At 48.1% G+C, this 23,510-nt stretch overlaps 1 protein-coding gene across 2 annotated transcripts in view; it reads right to left on the reverse strand.

Moving 5' to 3' along the window:
* Positions 1-23,510, reverse strand: part of LOC136375324 (glutamate receptor ionotropic, kainate 1) — a 52,056-nt gene that overhangs the window by 5,363 nt on the left and 23,183 nt on the right. Inside the window, exons 7-15 of one of the 2 annotated variants that reach the window (XM_066340773.1) lie at positions 23,045-23,152; positions 22,326-22,370; positions 19,687-19,800; positions 18,482-18,685; positions 17,896-18,119; positions 14,849-14,967; positions 10,223-10,440; positions 5,912-6,137; positions 2,170-2,420 (exon numbers count right to left, since the gene is read on the reverse strand). In XM_066340773.1, the coding sequence (XP_066196870.1) occupies positions 2,170-2,420; positions 5,912-6,137; positions 10,223-10,440; positions 14,849-14,967; positions 17,896-18,119; positions 18,482-18,685; positions 19,687-19,800; positions 22,326-22,370; positions 23,045-23,152 (1,509 nt within the window). The remainder of the gene's footprint in view (positions 1-2,169; positions 2,421-5,911; positions 6,138-10,222; positions 10,441-14,848; positions 14,968-17,895; positions 18,120-18,481; positions 18,686-19,686; positions 19,801-22,325; positions 22,371-23,044; positions 23,153-23,510) is intronic. The other variant, XM_066340772.1, reaches the window with a different exon arrangement.

Genomic DNA, 23,510 nt, shown 5'->3' on the forward strand with positions numbered 1-23,510 from the left:
TTATTCCCTGTGACAAGCATTCAAGCTTGCCCGGGTTTCTGGGCTTTGGCAGTCCACTCTAGATGAGTTTATCCCCCGTGTTAACCCTCGGCAGTGCTGAGCCCTGCCTGGCTGTGGTGCTCTCCCCGGACACACCTTGCTCCTCTCCTGACTACACCGTGTGGATCGAGGGCTGCGCTCGGATCCCTCGCTCCTCCCGGATTAACTTGCCACAGTCTAACTCCGTGGATAAGGTGGTGCCAGAGGTGGAGTTGGACGGGTGGGGTTGCTTACACTGCAGTCCGTAAAAGAAACAAAAGGCCTTGCATGCAAGAGAAGAGAAATGGAGAAAGTAAATAAATGAACGGAGCAAAACTGAAAACAGGCATGAGAATGATTCAGAAGCCATTTAAATCAAAAGAGACTCAACTTATGGAAACACGAAAGTCACAGATTGTATTCAACAATGCTTTGGATTAACTTAGTGATAACACACCCTGCACAGCATTTCCCATCTAAGATGCTGATCCCACCACGGAAAAGAGAAAACAATCCCAGAGAAACCAGGTAGAAACTCTGGAATCACTGGTATTGTACTTTCTGTGAAATTGCTTCTGGAAAAGAAGCAGCATGTGCCATGTTAACTCACTTAATGATTCTAATTATTAAGCAACACCTTGCTGTGCAGCACCAGTGCAGGTCCAGAAATGGGGGGTGTGTGCGACCCCAAATTCTGTGTTATTCACCCCACATACTGCTCAGTAAATTAACACCCCTGGCCTAAAGCTTTAGGTATGCTTCAGTCCTGGCTTCAGGGAAGCATTGCCTTGCAGAGACTCCTGTGAAGTTTCCAGGATATTCTGCATCATGTTAGCACTTAAACTAAACATTTTAATTACACTAAATATTTTAATTAGCTGCAACTGTTCTCCAAAACGTATTTGAATAAACCATCTCCCGAGACACGAACAAAACGAAGATACCAATACATTTTTATGCATTTTGTGCTAAAAGGAGCTAAAGGACTAATTAGAAAGCTGCAATATGTGCAAAACACTAATCCTTTATCTCTGCCTTATCCCAAACCAGGGACCTTTTATTGACATGTCCTGCGATTGCTCCATGAGCTGCTGCATCTGTTTTTTGTTTCAATGCAAACCACACCTCCCAGAGCCAGTTCAAAATGTCCCCTTCTCCTCCCGTTTGTCCCTGCTGCCCTCGGGGAGGATCTTTGCCTTAGCAGCCACTCCTGCCATTTATGTCACCACCCTTGCAGGATAACACCTTGGATGGAGAGGGGGAATCGCTCATGGAAATGCTCCAGCCTTTCCCACCTCAAACTGTAAAGGGAACTTTAACCACTTCAAGGTGGGTGCCCCACGTCTGGGAGCCTGGAGTGAGAAAATGAGAACCCCGGGGGATTCAGGGTCAGCCCCTTGTCCCTCGGGAAAGCCCTGCTGGAGAGAAAAGGAGCCAGGCAGGGCCACAGCAGTGTCCAGGACAGAGCCCGGACAACCTGACAACAGCCTCAGGAACACTGTCCATGCTCCTGCTCAGCCCTGCCTCTTTCACGGGGCTGGTGGTTTTCTAACAGGGCGTTTACACTCCATTTTAAGGATTGAGCCCTTCTAACAAACCACTCTAGCGCTCAAGCCATGATTTACACGCAGCATTTCCTTTGTTTTCCCTCTGCCCTTTTGCATTGCTCATTACACTTCAGTGGAGGTATAACCAGAATTTCTTTGGCTCTGTAATCTGACTTTTCAGTGTCATCCACCACCTCCCAGTAGATCTCCTGGCTTTGAAGTGCATCCCTCAGCACAGCTCGTAAACCCCTGGCTCTGAAAAAATATACTTTCTAGAGCAAAGCGAAAATTACTCTTGGGATTTGGATGCGCTTTCCTGTGTTACTCGAGGGGCTTGTGTTAATGCCATATAAAAACCCCAACAGCCGAGTTGTGTTTCATTCCTTTCCAATGTAATTTATGCTGGAAGTCCTGAAGTTCAAGCAGAAACTGCTGGAGAAATTAATTGCCCGTGTTCTGCAGTGCCCTGCTAAGCAGCACTAATTGCACCGTGCGTGAGGCACTTCCCTGTTGCCATCACTAACTGATTTGTCATTAGAGGCAGGAAGGCGCGGTGGGAGCTCAGCAGGGGAAAGGCACGCTGCAGCACGGCGGGGTCACTCACCTGCTCGATGTCGCTGTTCTTGCGCGATTTGTAGATGAACTCGCCGATGGCCACGAACACGGAGAGCACCAGCCCCGCCGCCAGCACGATGAAGATGCCCCCGATGTTCTCCACCCCGAGGGCGCTGGCTTCTTTGCTGTCCTCCTCGGGGCAGCCGTTGCCTCGCCACCACTTCTCCTTCATCATGTGCAGCTTGCCCTCCTCCTGCAGCTGCAGGATGGCGATGGTGATCTTGTCCCTGTATGGGGACCCTGCAAGGGGACAGCGAGACCTGGCGGTGCTGGCAGAGAGCAGCTGCCACCCTCTATCCTCCCCTGTCACGGGGGATTATTCCAGCTGGAAAGGCTGGAGGTGGGAAGGGGAATCTCTGTTGGTGTCTGCCCTGGGGACTGGGAAGCAGAAGGCTCCACTGGTACAGTTATCTGACAATTCATGCTGATTTTAGGGTCTCCTAGTGAGGTTTATTTAAGCCTTGGCAGTGGGTTTCCTTGCTAAGGCATTCCTCCATATCATATTTGAATATTGCTGTGAGCACTCTTTGAGAATTTCCACTTTGCATCCCTTCTATTGACTTCAGCATCTGTTGGTTTTTCCTGCTGCCTGTAAATGAGTGGCTGCCTCAGAGGAGTCCACAGTCAGTCAGACACCTTCTCTTCTCATTTACACCTGCACCACCCAACAGCTCCATCTCAGCTACCTACAGCTTGTAAGAACACTGTGTGTGGACAAGTCCTTTTTATTGTGATTTGCAACAATAGCGGCCCTGCAAGCTGAAAATAGGAACAATTTCATGCTTTTGGTTTGGAGGCCACCATTTGCTAAATGATGTGTGCGCTGGCTCTGTAGCTTTATGGGTCTGGCAAGGAGTGGGGTCACACTGGGTGGCTCAGCCTGCTTAGATTTGCTCTCACACACTCTGCTCAGCTCATTCTCCATCTCCCAAAACCCTTCAGCCTGTGTTTGTGAGAGAGACTTTTCGTTGTGTGACCAGGATTTTGCGATAGCAAGGAGCAGGAGTAAGAACGGTTCTGTGATTCTGTGAGATGCTGTTTGGCTCCAAAGGCACATGAGTGCTCCCAAATCCTGCCATGCTGGACTCCCTACAGCTGGAAACATTCTGAGTCTGGGCTGAAATGCAGAGCTGAAAGCCCTACAGCTACTCCTGCCCAGCCCTGTCTGAGGAGAGCCAGCGTGAGGAACATTGCAGCTTCTCATTTGTTGTGCCAACACTCAGCTGCTTCTGGGGCAGAGCACTGCCAGCACTGGGCCATGCTGTGACCACAGCTGCCAGGAGACATGTGTCACACTATCCCACATCCATCTGGGAAGCCAGAGACCAGCACTGCTGGAGGCAGCCAGCTCTGAGAGGAAAACGAGCCCACTGTGAGAGTGGATGATTTGTGTGCCTGCTGTTAAAGACCCAAAAATAACAGCACAGACAGCAGGCCAGAAACACCTCCAAAAACTGGCTTTGCACAGAGAAGTGAATTATTGCCCATGAAAACAGCAGTGTCTCACAGAAGAGAGAGCAGAACTGTTTGTGCCTTAGGAGAGGCTTGTCCCCAGAAACATGTAAGGCTGCAGGACTCATCCATTTCCTCTGCCTGGAAGGTGGAGTAGCCAGAGTCACAACACAGGATTTGTGGGGTTGTTCACTTTTTCTTGTAGTGTTTATGTTGCCATCAGGATTACCACAATTCGTCTGGAGAGTAACAGGCACCTCCCATATTTCTGCATGGGCTTTTAGGGTTTGTCAAGAGAGCTGCACTGGTGGTGGTTTATTGGTGAGCTCTAACACCACCCACAAATCCATCTCCACACCTCTTCAAGTATTCAGCACATAACTTATGGCCTCTGAGCTATTAACAAACCTCTTAGGCCAAGAAATGCATTTATCTACTTTCCTAGCACTCTCCCAAGGAACTGGGAAGAGCTTTAGATTTAGGATTACCTGCATCAGCACTGGCGCTGATCCTGGAGTTAAACCTGCCCTGACACATCCCAGAATCATTGAGGGTGGAGAAGAGCTGAGAGCACTGAATCCAGCCTGTGCCTGATCCCCACCTTGTCCCCAGCCCAGAGCACTGAGTGCCATGCCCAGGCCTTTCCTGGACACCTCCAGGGATGGGACTCCAAACCTCCTTGGGCAGCCTTTCCCTGGTGAAATTGCTCCTGCTGCCTGTAACTGCTGTATTTTACTTGCAGAAAATGCTCTGATAAAATAATACATTTTCCTGGCTTCAGGAATCCTCCTCCCTGTTTGTTGGGGAGCCATGAGGTGCTGCCTAGCTGTCTCACTGGAAATTTTGGAGTGACAAGCCCTGTGGTTTTACACTCCCCTGCAGGCTTCTTAAGCCTTACTGAAGATCTGGTGTTAAGGGTCACAGATGAGCCTTTTTTGGGTTTTTATGTTTATTTTCCAGACAGCCTCTGCAATCAATACTCTTGAATGCTCTGAAAGAAATAACAGAGCCTTGAGGGTCCCTCTGAACAGTGGCAGCTTTATCTTGTTTATGAAATCAGTTGTTTATGAGGTGCTCGATGGTGCTGGATTATTCCACAGTGCTCGGGGATATCTATTCCCCTGAATTTTGCAGGTTTTTCTTAACAAAAAAATAAAGGTGCACTTCTCATACAAGAAACATCTTATAAATATATTTCACAGCTGCATTTCCAATGGCTGCACTGTTTCTGAGGACTGCCATCTGTTCCAATTATTCCTTCATTGTTCTTGGTTTAAAGTGTGGCAGCTTTATAACCACAAGGAAACTCTTGCCATGAGTTTGTCATTCTTGGGGATTGTAGCTTTTGTATCACTTTTCTCAGGGTGCCAAGGCTATTCTCACACAGCCAGTGGAAAAATATACTTGGGATGTCATGTCTGTGACCATCTGTCTGCAGTGCTCAGCACCACAAAGAGTGACAGTTCCAAGTGCAGAAGAGTTTCTCCCTTATTTTTATCTGCTCTGTCAAGCAATGGATGAACCAGTCCCCAGCTGAACAGGGCTTGGAGCAACCTGGGATAGTGGGAGGTGTCCCGGCCCATGGCAGGGGGTGGCACTGGATGGGCTTTTGAGATTCTTTCCAACCCCAAACCCTTCTGTGGTTCCATAATTCTACAAACACAAGACAAAACCTGACTCCCCAGTGCCAATTGTTCACAAAAGCACGGCACAAAAATCTGACACAATTTTTAATGCTGTACAATTAGATGATCTTAGAAAGGATGCTGGGCGTGCTAGAAAAGGTCTGCCAGAGACTGTTCAGAGAAATTGGGAGTCTTAAAGCTCTGCATTAAAGGAGATGAATTCCTGATTTATTCCATGACCTCAGAGCAATACTGAAGAACAGTGAGAATCAACTCCAAGGGTCTGCATCAGAGATTTCAGTGTTTTGAGTAAGGAGTTTTCTTTGGGGTACATATAGAATCCCAGGGTAGTTTGGGTGGGAAGAGACCTTAAAGCCCTTCCAGTCAGGTGGGAAGGGACACCTTCTACTGTCCCAGGCTGCTCCAAGCCCCATCCAACCTGGCCTTGGACATTTCCAGGGATCCAGGGGCAGCCACAGCTTCTCTGGGCACCCTGTGTCAGGGAGGAATTCCTTCCCAGCACCCCATCTAACCCTGGTTTTGTCAGTGTGGATCCACTGTCCCTTGTGCTGAGCTCCCAGCACCGATGGCATCGTTTCCCTCAGGGGACAGCGTGGGTGTGCCCCCCAGCTGCCCGGCCCCAGAGCCCCTTACCGATGGGGGTGCCCACACCGTAGCCCTTGGAGTCGATGAGGCCGCCGATCTGGGTGAGGTTGCAGTTCCTCTGGGTGACGTACTCGATGCTGGTGGACTCCATGAGCAGGGCGTAGTCGGTGGTCAGCACGCGCTGGATGCCCTCATCGTTGTTCTTCACCAGCGCCGTCTGCTGCCGGCTGCTCATGAACGCCCACATCTTCTCGTACGTGGAGATTTTGGATTTCTGCGCAGGGAAAAGGAGGCCCAGGATCACACCAGCACCTGAACTGCACTCGCCAAGTGCTCCTCAGCCTCCCCAGCCTCGGTGCCAGTACCACATCTGGAGGGACAGGGAATTGGTGGCAGGGTTTGCCTGCCAGCAGCATTTCCCTCTCACTGGGCTTTATGCTGAGCAATCTCTTGCTGTATCACACTTGCTTTGCAGTGCCAGGAACTTCATTACTGGTCTGGCTGTGAAGTGCTCTCAAGTTTTCTGGGCCCATGCTGTTCCATGGACTGTAGCCCTGCCATCTCGGCTGATTCAAGGCTCAGTTTTAAACACCAGATTTGGGGACATTCCTGTGAGAAGTTGATTTTCTGGTTCTTTGATCTTTAAATGTTAATATGCCTCATTTGTAAATTCAATGACTGTCACCTGAATTCCACCTCAGTTTGGTGAAATTCGGTGAAACAAGTAAGAACCATTTTTATAGCTCAGCTGGGAATATTTTGGAAATTGATGCTATGTTTATGCGCTAGACTGAGTCTGACAGTGAATTTAGTGGAAGGGCAAATTGCTTATTCGGAAGAGTTTGTAAGAAAGATCTTGGCTTCTCAACTTGCCAGCTCCCATTTTTTTCAGGATGGATCCTGTGCCAAATTTTGGCCTTTGAATTTTCATTAATTTCAGTGGAAACACATCTACACTGTAGAAGGCAGGAGTTGGCACAAGCTGCAACACAGGACTAAGATCTGTTTTGATGGAGGGGCAAGAAAGCAGTGGAAGATTTATGGACATGCTGGAAACAGAGCAGGGCAGCAGTCTGGAGAAATAAATTTGTGTCACTGCTTGTGGATAGGAAACATCTTGTCTTGAGCTGGACTTCTCCCAGATTTGGCCATTCCCACAGATGGGCAATGCTGCCTAGAGTGCTGCTGGCTTGCCCTCCTACAAGGTTTAACTGTCCTGAGCTCCCCAAGCCCTGTTTTGGGATATTTTCATCTGCTCTGGGCAGATCTGGCATCTCTACACAAGGAGGAGGCTGATTCTGAGGTTCCTTTTAAAGTCAGAACTCCATGTCCCCCCCACAAATAATTCCAATTACTTTTGTTTTCATTCCCCCCACTGTTCGGCTGAAAGTCACTGCAGAAAAGTGACTTCCTTGAAAAATATTTCATCTTTAGAATAATGTTTTTCTGGGGAAACTGTTGTGACAAGAACACCGGTGCTAGACATTCCAAACCATTGGGCAATCACGGCTGTTAGTACGTGCATTATAGACACCACTAACTACAAGTGATGTCAGCTTGAATAAATGCAAATGGAGCATTCAGAAAAGCAGTGGGAGTACCTTGCTTGCCTAATATGCTTCCTGATCTCCATCCCATCCAGCAGTTACACTGTGAAATCTCATCTTCCAGGGGCTTTCTTGCTGCTACTTTGAGCACAAAGTCCTAAATCAAAGCTCTTTGGAGTGTGCTTTGTGTTTTTTTATCTCCAGAAGCCCTGTTTTCCAAGAGTGTTCCATACAGCCCTGGGAACCAGAAGGATCTGGGCTTTGCCCCTCGTGTCCTACATGTCACTCATTTGTTCCTGTCCCCTCCACAGCGAGGAATGTCCAGCATGCCACGGTTTGCTTTGAAAAATGTTGGTCTGAAAAAGAATCTGTTCCCCTTGGCATTCCTTGGCTTTAGTGCTATTTGATTTGACAAATCACATCTCGCAGCGGAGAAAGCACTGGAGGCAATGCCCCTTCCCGGGGCAGCCCAGCCCTGCGCCTCATCCCTCGGGGTGTTTGTGCTGCTGCCGCAGCCCGTGGTGCTGGTCCCTCCTTTCCTTCTCCCTGCTCCCAGCACTTCAGCACTCCCGGGGACGGGAGAGCTCCCGGGAAAGCCGCACGGTCTGGGATGTGACGGCAGAGGCGCTGCAAGTGTGCTGTACCCTGGGAGCAGTGTGGGGATGAAGTAACTGCTGCCAGAATTCCTTCCTGCTCCCTAAAATCCCTCCTTCTGCCCGAATTCCCTCCTGCTGTCTGAATTCCCTCCTGCTGCATTCTCCCAGTTCCCAGCCCCCTCCCTGGGGTGTGTGTGTTTATTTAGCTCAAGGAGTAGATGCAGCATTGCACAGTCTGAGGGAGGCAAAGTCAGAGCCTTCCTTTGCAGACAGAAAGTGCTGGTTTTGTGCAGAGGGCTACTCCAGGATTTTTTATTTCAAGTTTTGGGCAGGACAAAGAACTCCTAATCTTGTGAGGATCTGGAGACGCTTCCATAGTAAAAATCATAACAGCTTTGATAAAATACTGAATGTTGACAAGTGTGATACATTGCATTTTTCATGCATTTTCACTGTGTCACTGTCCCTCTGCCAGGGAATCCACCCCCAATTTCTGTTCTGTCCTTCCCCTGTGTTTCTGTGCACGTGTATTTCAGGCACAAGTAAGCTGGCACATGTAGTGCATAAATATTTAACCATCTTCTCTGAAGGTTTTTCTTTAGAAGCTCACATGCTTTTAAGCCTACATATTTCTGCCTGTGGGATTAATGGTGCAAAAAGAAACCAGTGTAAAACTAAAAACAGCTCTAGGAAATTTGTTCTGAGCTTCTCATGTTGAGCTTCAGGACCTATTTCCTCTAAAAACGCAGGGATGCAACAGGATTTGAAGTTTTGTCTCTGAAGCTAAATTTGACTTCAGAATATCAATGGCAGTGAGCTTCTTTGGGCCTGGAAGAGCCAGAGGAGAATCCAGAGCTTGCCTTACTGGAATATCTCCAGATGGGTTTCCATCTCATTGGAAATGCCAGCTCATCATTTCAGGAGCTCACTGTAGCAAAATGCTGTAGTTGGTGATTCTCTTTCAGCAAGGAAACATTTCTGTTTGGCCACAGGAGAACCTTGACAGGGGCAGTTCACCCTTGGCAGCACCAGCAGGGACAGACTACACAGAATCCCATCATCCTGGGATGGTTGGGGTTGGAAGGGACCTCTGGAGATCAGCCAGAGCAGGGTCACCTGCAGCAGGTGACAGAGGGAGTTTGGATTTTTGCCTTTTTGGGATGTCCCCAGAGAAGGAGAGGTCTCTTGTCACAGATGTTGTTCTGCCCCACTGCTTCCCCCAGGGTCTGATCCCCTTCAAAGGCTCGGTGTGTGTCACGCCCTAAACACCATCCTCATCCGGACACACCACAGGGAAAAGCCTGACCCGGGCTCATGCTGAGCCTGACTTCCCTGCTGAGGCTGCTGATGAAGCTGCTAATTAATTCTGACTGTCACAGGAATTTTGGGCATGTATTCTGTATTGATAGCTTGTTGGCTTTTACACTGACATTTTAGGAGATTATCCATTTTGGATGTAATTAATACTAATAATTAGGAAAATGAAAAAAAAAGACATAATTAGCACAGTTGTCTACCAAACAATTAGCCACAGAAAACTCTCTGCTTGCAGATATGCTCAGGTGTGTGTGTGGTCCCTATATTGATAGTCTGGGTAATATTGACCATGGAGCTTTAAAAGAAGGGACAAACAAACTTGCATTTTTCCTGTGGAATTACCACGGTAAAATGTGCCTTTTAGAAGAGGAGGCAGACTTTTCCAGCTGCTTTTTAGTGAAGTGGCCGGAACGAAATAAGATCCCAGCTGGAGAATATCCCCATGTCCGTGCCCTGGCTCCCATCAGAGGCAGATGGGTTTACCCCTCACTGCACTCCACTGCCAGACTGGTTTTCCATGTGTCCTGGGGGAAACCTGCCACGTTGCACATTCCTGCTCCTGAAGGATCCCCTGTGTCTGGGGTACCTGGTGTATTTACCTACTCCTCCAGTCCCTCAGGATCCTGTGGCTCTGGGTGAATTATGTATTTCCCTACACCACCAATCCCTCAGGATGCTGTGGCTCTGGTTTTGGATGCATTACATATTTCCCTACCCTGGCAATCCCTTGGGATGCTGTGGCTCTGGCTGTGGGTACTTGGTGTATTTACCTTCTCCTCTAATCCCTTAGGATGCTGTGGCTCTGGTTTTGGGTGAATTATGTATTTCCCTACCCCTGCAATCCGTGGGGATGCCGTGGCTCCACCTCTCGACCCCGCAGGTGCCCGGGGCTGCCTTACCTTGAAGAAGGTCATGGTGGATCCATCCCTGACAGCCCCATACTCGATCTTGGTTTGCTTTGCCAGGTCATCCGCCGAGTCGATGGGAGATTCCATCCTCTCCACGGTCAGGAAGGCAGCCAGGTTGGCAGTATAGGATGAGATTATGATTAAGGTGAAAAACCACCATATTCCTCCAACTATTCTGGTGGAAAGAGCTTTGGGCATCAGCTCTGATCCTGTTACAACACCATCAAAACGATAATATTAAAATGAGGCTTTCCTGATAGCACAGCCTGGTTCTAGGCACAGAATGCTTTTATGAGCTGTAGCATGATAAAATGATTTCAACAATAATCTCACAGATGCACAGCTGACATTTATAATGGTAACACACTGGGCAGGGGATGTGTGCCATGATACATGACAAATGGAATTATCCCTGGGTATAAGCCCCCTCACGTCTCTGAGCTAACCAGCCTTGTGATATTAATCTTGTACATCCCCAGCAAGCTACTCTGGTATTTCTGCCTGCTTCTGGAGTCCCTTTGTGCCCATACACTGCAATCAATTCTCTAACCAGAGCTCTTGAGCAAACGCTCTTCTGCTCCCAGCTGCCTGACAGAAATACCTCACAGGAGGAGCCTGCCCTGTGCATCCTGTCAACACTTCTCAGCACCAACAGGGAGATCAATGCAGCTCCAGAGACCTCCAGTGAACCTCAGCTCAGCCCCCAGAAAACCTCTTTCTAGCAACCTCTTTCAGCCTCACATCTGAAAAATCAGAGGGTCAGTGGACACATCCCTGGGATCCTCAGGGCAATGCAAAGTTTTGCACAGTGTACTTAACACTCATTATTCTGAACAGGTGTGAGCAGGTCTCTGCCATTGCCATAAATCCCCAGAGAGCAGCAGTTGTTACCGGCACTGCAATGGTTTCCAGGCAGCTCAGATAACCTCTGTTTCAGCCACAGAGATACTGGCCTTTCTAAGCATTCTGAGGCAAATTTTCTGCTCCCTTATTGGGTGCCATTCCCACTGAATTCTGTGCATAATGTGGGATTCGAGGAGCTGGTTCAGCAAAGCTCTTAGGCAGCCACCTGAGTAACTTGACTTCAAAGTTAAGTTTTTGCGTGATTATTTTGCTGATGAGGGATGGACTTAAGAAAATACTTAAGAGCCTGTGAACAGAAGGTTCAGGGCTAAAGCTTTTGATTTGACAAATGTATTTTTCTTACTGGAAAAACACGTTGACATATTATGTCTCCTAAGCTATTCAGTGAGTTCTGCGAGAAATTTCAATGTTTTCAGACTTTGCAAAAACTCTGAAAGGGACTTTTGGGGCAGAGACTGAGAGGGTAAAACATTCCTCACCAACCAGCAAACAGATTGGAGCTGTATTTGTAAACACAGAGCTGTGTCTCTTAAAGGTCAGAGCTAAGCTTAGCCCAGGGGTTGGAGTGTGTTGACAGAACTGCCAAACAGCGAGAGCAGTCTGAAGGCAAAAACTCTCACTTGAAATTTTCCAGTCCAAAAGGGGTTGTTTCCAGAGCTGTAGCACTGCCTGGGTTTGTGTTTGGGCTTGTGCTGTACTTTCTTGCTTTCCTGATTTTTATTTTTTTTCCCAATATGATGAAACATTTCCTCTTTGCTCTCTATTTCTAAGCTGGCATTGAACTCCAAAAGCTGTGCTGATTCAGGTCATCCTGAAGGAATTCTTGCTTTTAGGCTTAGGCAGCCATACAAATAGAATTCCTGCACTTGGCCCCTGATGCCATGCCACACACATGGAATGTGCCAGCGCTGCTCAGGAGAGGATGGAAAATCCCTGTGTGCTGCACTTGGCGGGGTGAAATGCCAAATCTCCTGTGATTTCCTGCAGCAATACACTGTGGGAAAGAACACTCTCAGTTCCCATCCTGATAATACTGCCCTGAGTGACTGCTCTGGTGAGGTGAGAGCAAACCCTACTCCTGGCTGAGCTGACAGGGGCAGCATCTCATTTTTCCCATGGTTATTCCAATGTTTGCCTTTCTGAGTGCCTGGATTCCAGCAAAAGTTTTGGGAATGGAATGGAGTTTATCACAGAATAATGGGGTGGCCTGGGCTGGAAGGGACCTTAAAGATCACCCAGTGCCACCCCTGCCACAGGCAGGCACACCTCTCACTGTCCTGGGCTGCTCCAAGCCTTGTCCAACCTGGCCTTGGACACTTCCAGGATTCCAGAGGCAGCCATAGCTTCTCTGGGCACCCTGTGCCAGGGCCTCCCCACCCTCACAGGGAACAATTCCTGCCCAGTATCAAATCTAAACCTACTCTGTCAGTTTGAAGCCATTTCCTGTGTCCTGTCCCTCCATCCCTTGTCCCCAGTCCCTCTCCAGCTCTCCTGGAGCCCCTTTAGGCCCTGGCAGGGGCTCTGAGCTCTCCCTGGAGCCTTCTCCTCTCCAGGTGAGCACCCCCAACTCTCCCAGCCTGTCCCCAGAGCAGAGGGGCTCCAGCCCTGCAGCAGCTCCGGGGTCTCCTCTGGATTCTCTCCAGCAGCTCCAGGTCCTTGTGCTGCTGGCCCAGGGCTGGGGCAGCTCTGCAGGTGGGGTCTCACCTGAGCACAGGGGCAGAGGGGCAGAATCCCCCTCTCCTGCTGTCCAGGCTATGGGATCAGCCCGGGATCTGCTCCATCCCCCTTCTCCGCCCAGGCGCTCCGTGCTCTGGCTGCTCCTGCCTGCCCTGTTTCTGGCTGAGCTGAGCTCTGAGGGACATCCCTCCTTTCTGACAGTGACAGCTTCCCTGGATGGATTGGATGAAATGTGCCCTGTTTGGATGCTTTCAGAGGATGCAAACACATCTGAGACTTCCAGGGGAAAAACAGGGGAAGCAGCATCTAAATCAAAATGTTGCCAGCAAGATCGGGTGCAGAGACAATACTTGCTGAAGTCTCTCTAGTGCCTTTTTATGGCAGACATGACAGCCAATCCTGATCCAGACTTTGCTCACGCTCTGTAGAAAAGAGAAAGTCTGATCATCACATTTTAAAATTTAATCACAAGTGGCTTCCAGTCAAGCATAACGAGCAGCTGCTGCCAAGGAGGAGGAGCGCAACGCTAGACCCAGACTTCCACCACGGCTCCCATCATGTCCAAACTCTTCACGTGACCATGATGCACAGACAATCACACCACAAGTTTGCACATGGAAACATTTGTGTTGCCTTACGAACGTTTTCTTTTATCCTTTCTTTCATTTTCTCTCTTTCTTTTGTTTTGTTTTGAATCTCCTTACAAGACAAGCAGAGTCTGGTTGGGGCTGACTGTCATGTACCCAAGGTAGTGGTAACGAGCAGACACTGCATCCCACAGTTTGCTGTGGATGATGGTAAACTCCAAAAAAGGCAGGACAGGAAACACAAAATCCTGGGGGACTTTCACACACAGGGCGACCACAGTTAAGTACACACACCTGCCTGATACTGTAAAACCTCAGCCTGTGTTTTACTGACAAATTGGAAGGAAAACAAAACAGAAAAGCTCCAAAACAAAGCAGAAATGCTCTTCTTTCATCCAACCTTCTTCAAAACAATTTCTGTGGGGAAGCTCTTTATCCTCTCAGTAGAATAATGCACCACTAGAAGCAAGTGCGTCTTAGGTCAATACAAACTTTATTCTCTACCATATCTAGGAAAAAAGCCTCTTTATTTTTTAACTGCTACTCATGTCTGTTAAAGAGGAAAGCATAAACTGTACCTGTATGAATGCAGAGATGGTTTTACATTCCTTACTTAAATGTTTAGGAATTTCATACCAAGGTACTGCTGGGCTTTGCCTTTTTGGTTGTTGTGGGGTGGGGTCTTTTTTGTTCAGCTTTGACTCAACTTGAAATGTTTGTTAGAAAATATTTTCTCTTTTTTTTCTGTGGACCCCAGTTTTGGTGAAAAGTGATTTAACTGGAAACCTCGGAACATAAATGCCATAAAACAATGTGTTTAGTACATAGATCTATTTGACTTCCCACACGGAGCAAGCTTCACTGCCCCTCCTTGGCACCTGAATAAAATGTCAGCTGTTTCCAAAATCGTCAGCAACGGGGGCTTGTGACTGGGTTAAGCTAAGGCTTCTAGGGTCGGATGCATTTACAGAAGGATGAGACTCATACTTGCAGAAAAGCCATAGAAAACAAGGGTGTGGTGTTGGTTTTAAACAACATGTTTGACAAGTGCCTACAAACTCAACAACCCTTCTGGAGAAAGAGCATCCGTCCTTGTTTGGCAGCTGGAACAGTTCTTCTAGGGCAGCTAAGGCTGTTTGTGTTGGGATGGAGCCCAACATTTTCCTGCTGCCAAAACTCTTATACCAATAAGCTCAGCTTCAGCATGAGGCACTTGAGACCCCTCTCGCAATTAAATTTCATTTCAGCAGCAGAACTCCCGTGTGGCCCTGTGTGCTCCCCTTTCTCTCAGATGCTTGCCCTCCTGGTCTGGGTTGCAGGGTTCCCCTGTGGCAGAAGCACATGGCTTCCTTCCTTCCCTTGCACTACTCTGGTGTGTGAGATCAGGTTTTACAGTACATGCTGCGTTTACAGAGGGTGGAGTTTACCAGCACAGAAGCCCTGGAGCAGACTGTGGGACGTGTGCGAGAACGAAGTGTAACCGGTGTACCTTGCTGCATGAGAGCTCCAACTCCAAACCAGAAACTATTTAGTAAAGTAAAATTGTTTTCCACCACATCTGAGTCTGGGTTGCACGGGTGGGGGTTATACCACTCGTATGGTGTAAACCTGTGGCAGTCAACAGAAACAGTCTGTAAACATCGAGCAGAGGACACACAGCAAACCTGCTGAGCAGCACACCCCAGCACAGCAGGGAACAGGCACAGCAGAGCCCAGCACGGAGGGCTGGCCCCCTGCCAAAGGACAGTTTGGCACTGAGGGTGTCCCTGGGACATCCACAGCCCTGTGCCAGCAGTGGATAAGCCGTGGAGCGATGGGTGGCACACTGCTGGGCCTGGCACGGGGCTGCTGCTCCTCTCCTGTCCTCTCCTCCCTGCCACGGCCCTACAGTTCCTTGCCCCACTCCTAGGGCACTGCTGGGAGCCACAGGGTGTGTTTTGGGAACAAGGAAGGAGCAGCAGCCCTCTCAGGGCAGCACCACTCTGTCTGTGGGTGCTGGAGCCTCCCTGCAGCAGCAGCTGCCCATCACTCCCAGGATCACTGGATGTTCTCAGCTGGCAGGGACCCACCAGGACCATGGGGTCCCACTGTGACGCAGGTGCCCATTCAGGAGCAGCCCCACAGCCTGGGCGTTCTGAGCACCCTGCTCTCCCCAGCTTTGGAGGCGTTGGGCGCAGTGGCAGCTCCCCGAGCCGCAGGGACAGCGGATGGGCACGGCCAGGAGGGAGCAGCACAGGGATTCCCGGGAAGAGCTCTGGCCTGAGCACACAGGCAGCAGGAACTCTCCGAGGACTGCTCCTCCTCAGCCTCCCCAGTGCCACGTGGCGCCCTCATGGAGCGTGTGAATGCAGCTTTAATTGACAACCTCACCCAACACATTCTAATTACTGTTGGAACAATATAATTAAGCACTGAATTTATGCACGGTTGAGAGCGGAGTGCCTTGCTTAGCTGAAGTAATGAAGTCTGGTAATAATGAATCCGTTAATTGGGAGAGGATGTAGCTTAGGATGCCATCAGCTGCACAATACCCAGAACGAGAGTATCAAAAATCATGACAAAAGACAAGGTTTTCAGGTTCAAGTTACAACAGTTCTGCATGCACCCATCAAAAGAAAAGCAATTCCCAAATTAAATGTTTCAAGTTTCTGTTGTAATCATGGAAACAGGTGTTGTGGAGTGACCAGATTTTTTCCCAGCTCAGTTCATGCGCTCAGAGGGAAATACATCCTGCACAAGAGACATCCAGTCAGGACCAGTAGGTTGCCAACATTCCCAGGAGTGAAGAGCTCCCCCCACAGTGTTCACACAGGGCAGGAAGAAGAATAAATCTCTCTGCCTGACCTGCCTGGGAAGCCCAAGGCTGGAATTTTGCAGGGTTTCAGAAAACTACCACATTCAGTGAGCTAGACACAAATGTCTCCACCACCAGAAGAGCAAAAGGGCCGTTGCTAGAAAGTGGCCATGAAATTCTGGCAGCAAAGCCTTGTCTTCCAGACTGGGAAGGTTTTTCTAGTCCTGGGTTCATATTTCAGTGCACTAGTAGGGTGTACATCTTTACACCTCAAAACAAAAGCTGATTTTTTTCTCCTGTTTCTATTGCTGTGCTGGGCTCTGGCTTACAGTTCAGCAGAATTCACTGCTCAGACCTTCTGTTTTCCTGGCTCTCTCCAGCAGCAGCTGTGCTGAGGTTTCTGATAAAGGTGAGATGCTCAAGGTCACCTAAACACCTTTTTCCACAGGGTCTGTGTGACATTATTGACTCAGCTACTTGGCTCTACCTTTGCTGATGTAACAGCACAGCTGACATGGCATTAGCAGAAAGGGAAATTTTGGCAGAAAACACCTTGTTCATCACGGGCAGTGTACTTGGAACAGAGCTTTGCCAGTCTGCAACCCTTCCCAGTGATTAAAACTTCTTCAGTGTTTGAGTTTAAAAATTAATGTAACAATGACAAGGCTACAGAGGCTCAGAGACAAATGAGAAATTATTCAGCTGCTGAAAAGTTGAAAGAAATGACAGGAGGATTATACCAGTCTGTGCAAACTATTCCCAAGTATTTGTTTTCCAGGAACTGATGTCAAAATGGGGGTAACCATTTAATTTACTGTGACAGTGCTAAGAAGTGGATGTTTTCTGGGGTTATTAAAAACAACCAATATTTGCTGAAACACTCTGCAAATCTTACAGGAATCTCGGTGTATTTGGAGACATGGACAGGTCTCGATGCGGGTTTCAAAAACAGCTTAGCTTAAAATGTATAAATCTAGATTAGCATGAACACAATTTCTCTTCTTCAGTCCATGCAGCTGACTCTAAGTAGGCACTGCTTTCAGGCATCAGCTCAAGGAAAGCATTTGTGTTCCCTTCCACTGTTCTGAGGTGGAGAGGGCTGGGGGATGTTTTCAGCCTTGGCACACAACTGCAGAAAAGTCAGTGTGCCAGAGTGGAGCAGATTTAAGATTAGTCATGACTGAGCTCATGGGCTGTGTACAGTAGGGTTATTATTCACGGTACAGTGAGGACTGCAGGAGCCTGTGGGACGCTGTGAGTAATTGCACACAGCCCCACAGCTGCCAGGGAGGGAGAAACTCCTCTTTCACCTCAGGCCACCCCTGGGAAGTTAACCCCTGACCTCCCCTCCTCTAATGCACACAACCATTTCGACTGGAAGAGACCTCTAAGGTTGGACCTGCGGCAAGGTTAACCTTCTGGGTCTTTTACCTTTGAACTGTGTGCACTGTGAGGGGAAAAGGGAAATGCCTGCATGCAAGTAACACATATCGGCACATATCTGCTGGGGTGCTGCCTCCTGAAGCATCCCACTGGGTATTTCTCTTGGAAGAGCCCTTAAACAAAACCGTCAGTGCAATACAGAAATGCAGTGCTGATGAGACAATACCGGGACTTTGCAGAAAGGTTTTAGGGTTGGATAACCCCCTCAGGATGGTTTGATACCCCTGTACTCCAGAGCCCATCCCACACCTGCGAGAGGAGAGGCTGTGGGTGCACCTAAAACTCTGTCCTGGCCTTACCTGGCAATGACAAAGAGGACACAGCTGACTCCAAGGCAGGCCAGGAGGACATACATCCAAATATCCGGAGAGAGAGGGTTTAAAAAGGAGAAAACGCCGGGGTTGGTCCCGTTGGGCTTCCGGTACAAGATACTGATTCCCAGCGTCATGAAGGGCTTGGAGAAATCAATCACTTTCTCTCTGACATAGGTAATGGTGAGAGGAGCAACAGCCAGGTCAGCTTTCTGGAAAGAAAAAAGGGAAAATACTCATCTCCTGCATGTTCAGCAAACCCACACAATTCCCTCCATTTCTTTCCTGAGTATTAAAAAAATAAACCTATTTTGGCTCAAATTCAACAAAATTTAATATTTATAGGGTATTTTGGGGGGTTGGGATGTGCTGTTTCCTCTTTTTACAAGGCAGGGGGACATTTGGGACATAGCCACTGATGAATATTTCCCCCCAACACCCACAAACTGCTTATTGAGACGTTCCTCCTCTAAACAGACACAGGAGTGGCTCCAAAAGGTGAAAAGCACAGCAGAGATTTCAGATATAAAATAGCCCAGGTGAAAGGAGAACAGAGAGAAGAGTTCATTCTTACATGATCTATGAGTTCCTTCACCATTCCATTCCATTCTCCCTTGTCATTCTGAGCTCCGTATTTGCCATCAGAAACAAGTTTGACCTCATAGATGAAGCCTAAAATGTTTGACAGCTCCTTTAGCAAGTCCAGGCAGTACCCCTCAAATCTGTCATTGCCATACAAGGGCTTGTCAGACTTCTTGTACATCACGTAGGGATCTTCCTGCAGGAAAACACAGCAGACAGGCAGGAGATGTGAGGCTTGGCTCGGACTAGATCAGTTTCTCCACACCATGGTAATATTTTCCAAAGGGACTGCAAGTACATGGAAACCAGCAATTTACTGTGTGCACTAAAAGCTGTTGTAGGTGTATTAACAAACTCACTGAATGAATTAGTGATGAGCATAAGGGCCCTAATTTTCAGGAGAATGGACCATTTGTAGCTCCCAGGAGCTTTAATTCCACTTGTGCCCAGTAGCTCAAAAGTCTGACCCAAGGTCTGGACCCTCCATTGTCCCACTCCAAGGGACAGGAAGGGACACTGAAGGAAAAAGGGTCCTAAATAACAGAAAAAAAACTCAAAAGGGGAACCTAACATTCTATATTCTGTGAAAAATAAGTCTTCACTGAGAAAAACCTTCAAATGGAGTGAAGTGGGAATAGAGAACAGCAAAGGCAGATTGCAAAGTACATTTTTGCTTTCCCTTTTACAGGACTTTGGATAGAAGAAGATCTAGGCAAGCAGTTTAATGTGGCAAAACACCTCTGGCAATAGACAAGTAGTGCAGAAGGAGCCTTTGAGCTCTTTCCCTCCTCCTGAGGAACAGGGCAGAGCAACTGGAAAGAATGTGGCATTACTGGGGACGTAGAAAGCACGAGGCAGAGCAGCTCCTGAATACCCAGTGACACCTTTTCCATTCCTCTCAGTAGGAACAATGATTCAGTCTGTCTGCTGTTCACCACTTCCTTCCAGCCCCCTTTGTCTCATTTTCAGCAGAACAAAGGGTGTATAAGCAGTGACTGCAAAGCTGAGTGTTTGTGTGTGTTCGTTCTTCTGGGAGGACAAGTGCGCAGGGTTTGTCTGAAACGCTGGAGGAGGTGAAACAATTTTGGGGGCGGAGGTTCCCAGGAGCTTTCCACTGGCAGTGGGGTGGTTTTGAGTCAATCTCACGCAGATATGTGTGGATCCTGAGCCTAAAGCTAAGGCTCTGGGCAGCCTTACCAGAATGGTGGTGACGATGAGCGTGCGGTTGGCCAAGGAGTCCGTGATGTTCGTGGACCTGTCCTTGTTGCTGTCCGTCATGTTAAGGCCACTGTAGGAATTCCAGACCCCAATCTGCAGGGAAGAGAGCGAGTGAGAGGCTGTCCTAATTCCCTAACCCCCCAGAGCACCGGCCTCAGGGGTCACCTCAAGAAGGACAGAGTGCTGGAGGAGGGCAGGAGCTCGGAGAAAGGCAGCAACACCGTGGGCTCACTCAGAAACCCCAAGGAATGACTGCAAAATGCATAAATGCAAACCCAGGAGCACTGAGAGTATGAGGCTTGGCAGGGCTGTGCTGGGGTGGCCAACTGGCTACTAAAGTGGAATATGCTGGCTTTGTACCCTACTTTTAAAAAGCGCCAAGTGTCTATTTTTATGATTTTTTAAAAGAAATTGTCAATGGTGGAGTTGAGACACATGGCAAGACCTCTCTCTTGTGACAGATCAGGTTAAAAGCCTGAATAACTACATTGGAACAGACTGATGGATGCACTGGCCTTTTGCTTGACCTGTGCCTTCAGCAGGTTTAGCAAAGATTATTCTGTCATTCCTGCACTCCTGGATATGTCAGAGCTCCCAAGGTGGTACCATTTTGCACTGCCAGCAGTATTTGCTCAGCAAACATCAGTGGCCAAAGGCAAATTCCTTTCTAGCCAGGGAGAAAGGAAAACTTCCAGTATTTACTGCCCAAGCCATAGCCCACAGGGAAGATATTTGTGATTTCAAAGGATTTGTATCTACACTGTGGGGACAAAAATTATAACCATATTATTTTTTCGGATCAATATTTACCCAACTTAAATGCATCTCCAGTGTTTCTGCCCTTGGATTTTCAGCCCGAGGGCTGATGTGAGGAGCTCCAGGCAAGGAGCTGGCTCAGGCAGGTTGGTTTGTGCTGGGCATTGTGGACAGCACAACCATTTCAAGCAAACTCAGGGTTTGTGCCCCCAGGTGCCCCTCACAAACTTTTTTTTCCAAATTCTCAATGAAGACATCCACGCCATTTAAAAAAAAAAAAAAAAAAAAAAAAAAAAAAAAAGTTTATGCCAAGCATTTGTCAACCATTCCCTTCGTTTCCAAAACTAGATCAGGTTAGGAAGCCGATCTGGAAAGTGCACAAATATACAAAGGAAATAAAATGTTGGCTGTCCTGGCAGCCTGAGCCAGGAACACAGTAAATATCCAGTGTCCTTGGATTTGCACCAGGGTGGATGAGCGCTTCTGCTCACTGTGACTGACTTGGGATGTGTTTGTTGGCTGGTAGCAGGCAAAGAGGAAGACATCCATGAGAACAGGGAGCAGCAGAGTCACAGAGCACACAGAACAGACGAGGAGAGCACTGCACACCTGGGCAAAGGGACGGCCCTGCCTGGAGGAGGAGGAGGGAGGAGCAAGGATGAGACTCACGTAGGACATCACTGTGGGGAGGCCAGGGGATGTTTTGCAGTTTAGTGACAAGTTTGAGAGATGCCATGGGCCCTTCCCAGCCAGCCCACGCTCTGAACCAGCTATAATTTGGTTTAAATCAGCTCAGCAGAACATGAGGTGCCTGCAGTCAAAAGGGAGATGCTTCTGCCTGGCAGGGGATGATCTGCTCCCCAGGACGGAGGGGAGAGGGCCTTTGTGCCTCAGCCTGATCCACTGGAGATTAAACTGGGCTATTAAGTATGTATGTGCTCCATGAGAACACAGAGGGTTGTAGAGGGTGTTTTACCCTGGTTATTCTCACACAAACAACACAACCCCAAAACTGCATATGAGAGAGGGGTGTGGAATAATGTGACCCCTGTGAACCATGGACAAAATACAACCCTAAGCACTATAAAAAATTTCTGTCTCATGGCTGCAGAACACTTCAGAGTCAGTGGATGCAGCTTTTATTCTTCTCCTCATAGAACAGCAACAAGGGGCTGTAAGTCCTGCGGGGAGCAGTGAGTGGAGCTGTTCTCCAAATCCCACTTTTGTGTTTTAAGCACCTTACGTTCAAAGAGGGATGAGATTCCTGGGATGATTTACATCTTTTACAAACAAGCTTAGTCCCAATTAGTGAATGACAGCATCCACTTCATCATCTCTATTATTTTCTGTGAGGAGCTAATAACACACTCATCCAAATTCTGAGGCAATAATGCTTGAACACTGCCAGCACTGAGAGGTTTGTGTGGGGAAAAACGTCCTCAGCTCTGTACGTTAAACCAGACTTTGGAGCTGATGCCAATACACATCCAAAATAGTGTAATTTTACCTCTCAGGGTAAATTTTAGGTGAATCAGGAAGGATGGCACATGAGAAAAGGACTGGTTTTGCTGCAACAGGGGCCTCTATTCAAGGATGGGAAAAGCACAACTCCCAAGAAGTAAAACAATAAAACCCCCCTGATTTTGGTGGAAAACCAAAATCCCCGAACCCTGCCAAGATCTTTTTAGTCTTTGCAATTACAGTGTCTCAAGTGGAGAAAAACTGATCCTAAGAGGAAAATCCCTGCTTTCAGAAGAGACTGTTGTCTCTAAACTGCAATAGGAGAGTCACCACTAAAACCCAAAGGCTGAGTGTGAAGACCCAGCCCACAGGGTTTTGGCATCACCTGTCTGTGTACAAACCTTCTTCCACACTTTATATAAATGATTAGAACCCTCGCCAGCAGCCTTGGTACAGGGGAAAATAAACAGAGTGCTTCATTAAAAATGAAAAGAGAAGCTGTCTGAAGAGCTGTGTGGGAGCAATTACAGATAAATTCTCAATTAACCCATCAGCAATTACCATCCAGAGCAGAGCCAGCACACAGAGCAAGGGCCAGCAGCCTTGGGAGCTGCTGTCACCTGTGCTGGGGCTTGGGACACCCACAGCTGCCACCCCCAGGGCAGCCCCTAGTGCTGGCTGAGGACTGAGAAAAGGGAGAGAGCAAATTCAATCTCAGAAACCTGGAGAATTCTCACCATCTCCACTTCATTGAGATTATTACTCGAGTACCTTCTTTCCTCTCTCCCTCATGTCACATTTATCTGTGCACTGCTATATAAATTTATCTACCTCTATATATGAATTTACCATCCACAGTTGCAGTGAATTGAAAATGAGGTGCACTAAAAATGATTCTTTCCATGAGATAAGTATTGCCTGCACCACATTCCTTTCCCATACCTCAAAATGCACTGTAAAATTAAAAAAACCAATCTTAGCAGCTCTGCTTTAACTCTGCCTCAAATTACTAGGGAGCAGTGGAGTCTTTAACCCCAACCACAGGAGATTCAAGCTCAGGAACTATGCTCTTGTCAAATTACCTTTCTGCCACGTTTTATTTTACAAAAGTCCTGCTTACCTTTTCCGTGCCTTCCTCCTTGAGGCTGATGATGTCCAGGTCAAAGTCCTTCCTGAGCCCGTCGGTCTTGTTGAAGGTGATGCGGCCGGTCAGGCCCTCCCACCGTGCCTGGGGACACAAACACACCCAGCCTGTGGCAGCCAGCAGGAGCTGCCTGAACCCACAACAGGAGCTGACATTTCAATACAACCACTTCCAAACTGGGGGGATGGGGGGTTAAGCATCTGTGGCTTTGCTACTCTGACAAAATCCCCTTTTTTGTGGTTTAGTTTCCTTCTGATAGTTTTGCGTTTTGCAACCAGGCGCAAGTCTTTGACAGTTTACACAGATTGGTTTACATCCGTCTGGTACTGATAAAAAGTATAGACTGACTAAAGAGAAAGGGAGAATTGCAGGTGCCCAAAGCCAGGGCAGTTCTGCACTGCACAGGAATTCACCAAGGAACTAAAAAGAAGGAGTCTGCTCT

Source organism: Sylvia atricapilla, chromosome 2 (genome assembly GCF_009819655.1).
Source record: "Sylvia atricapilla isolate bSylAtr1 chromosome 2, bSylAtr1.pri, whole genome shotgun sequence".
Lineage (NCBI taxonomy): Eukaryota > Metazoa > Chordata > Aves > Passeriformes > Sylviidae > Sylvia > Sylvia atricapilla.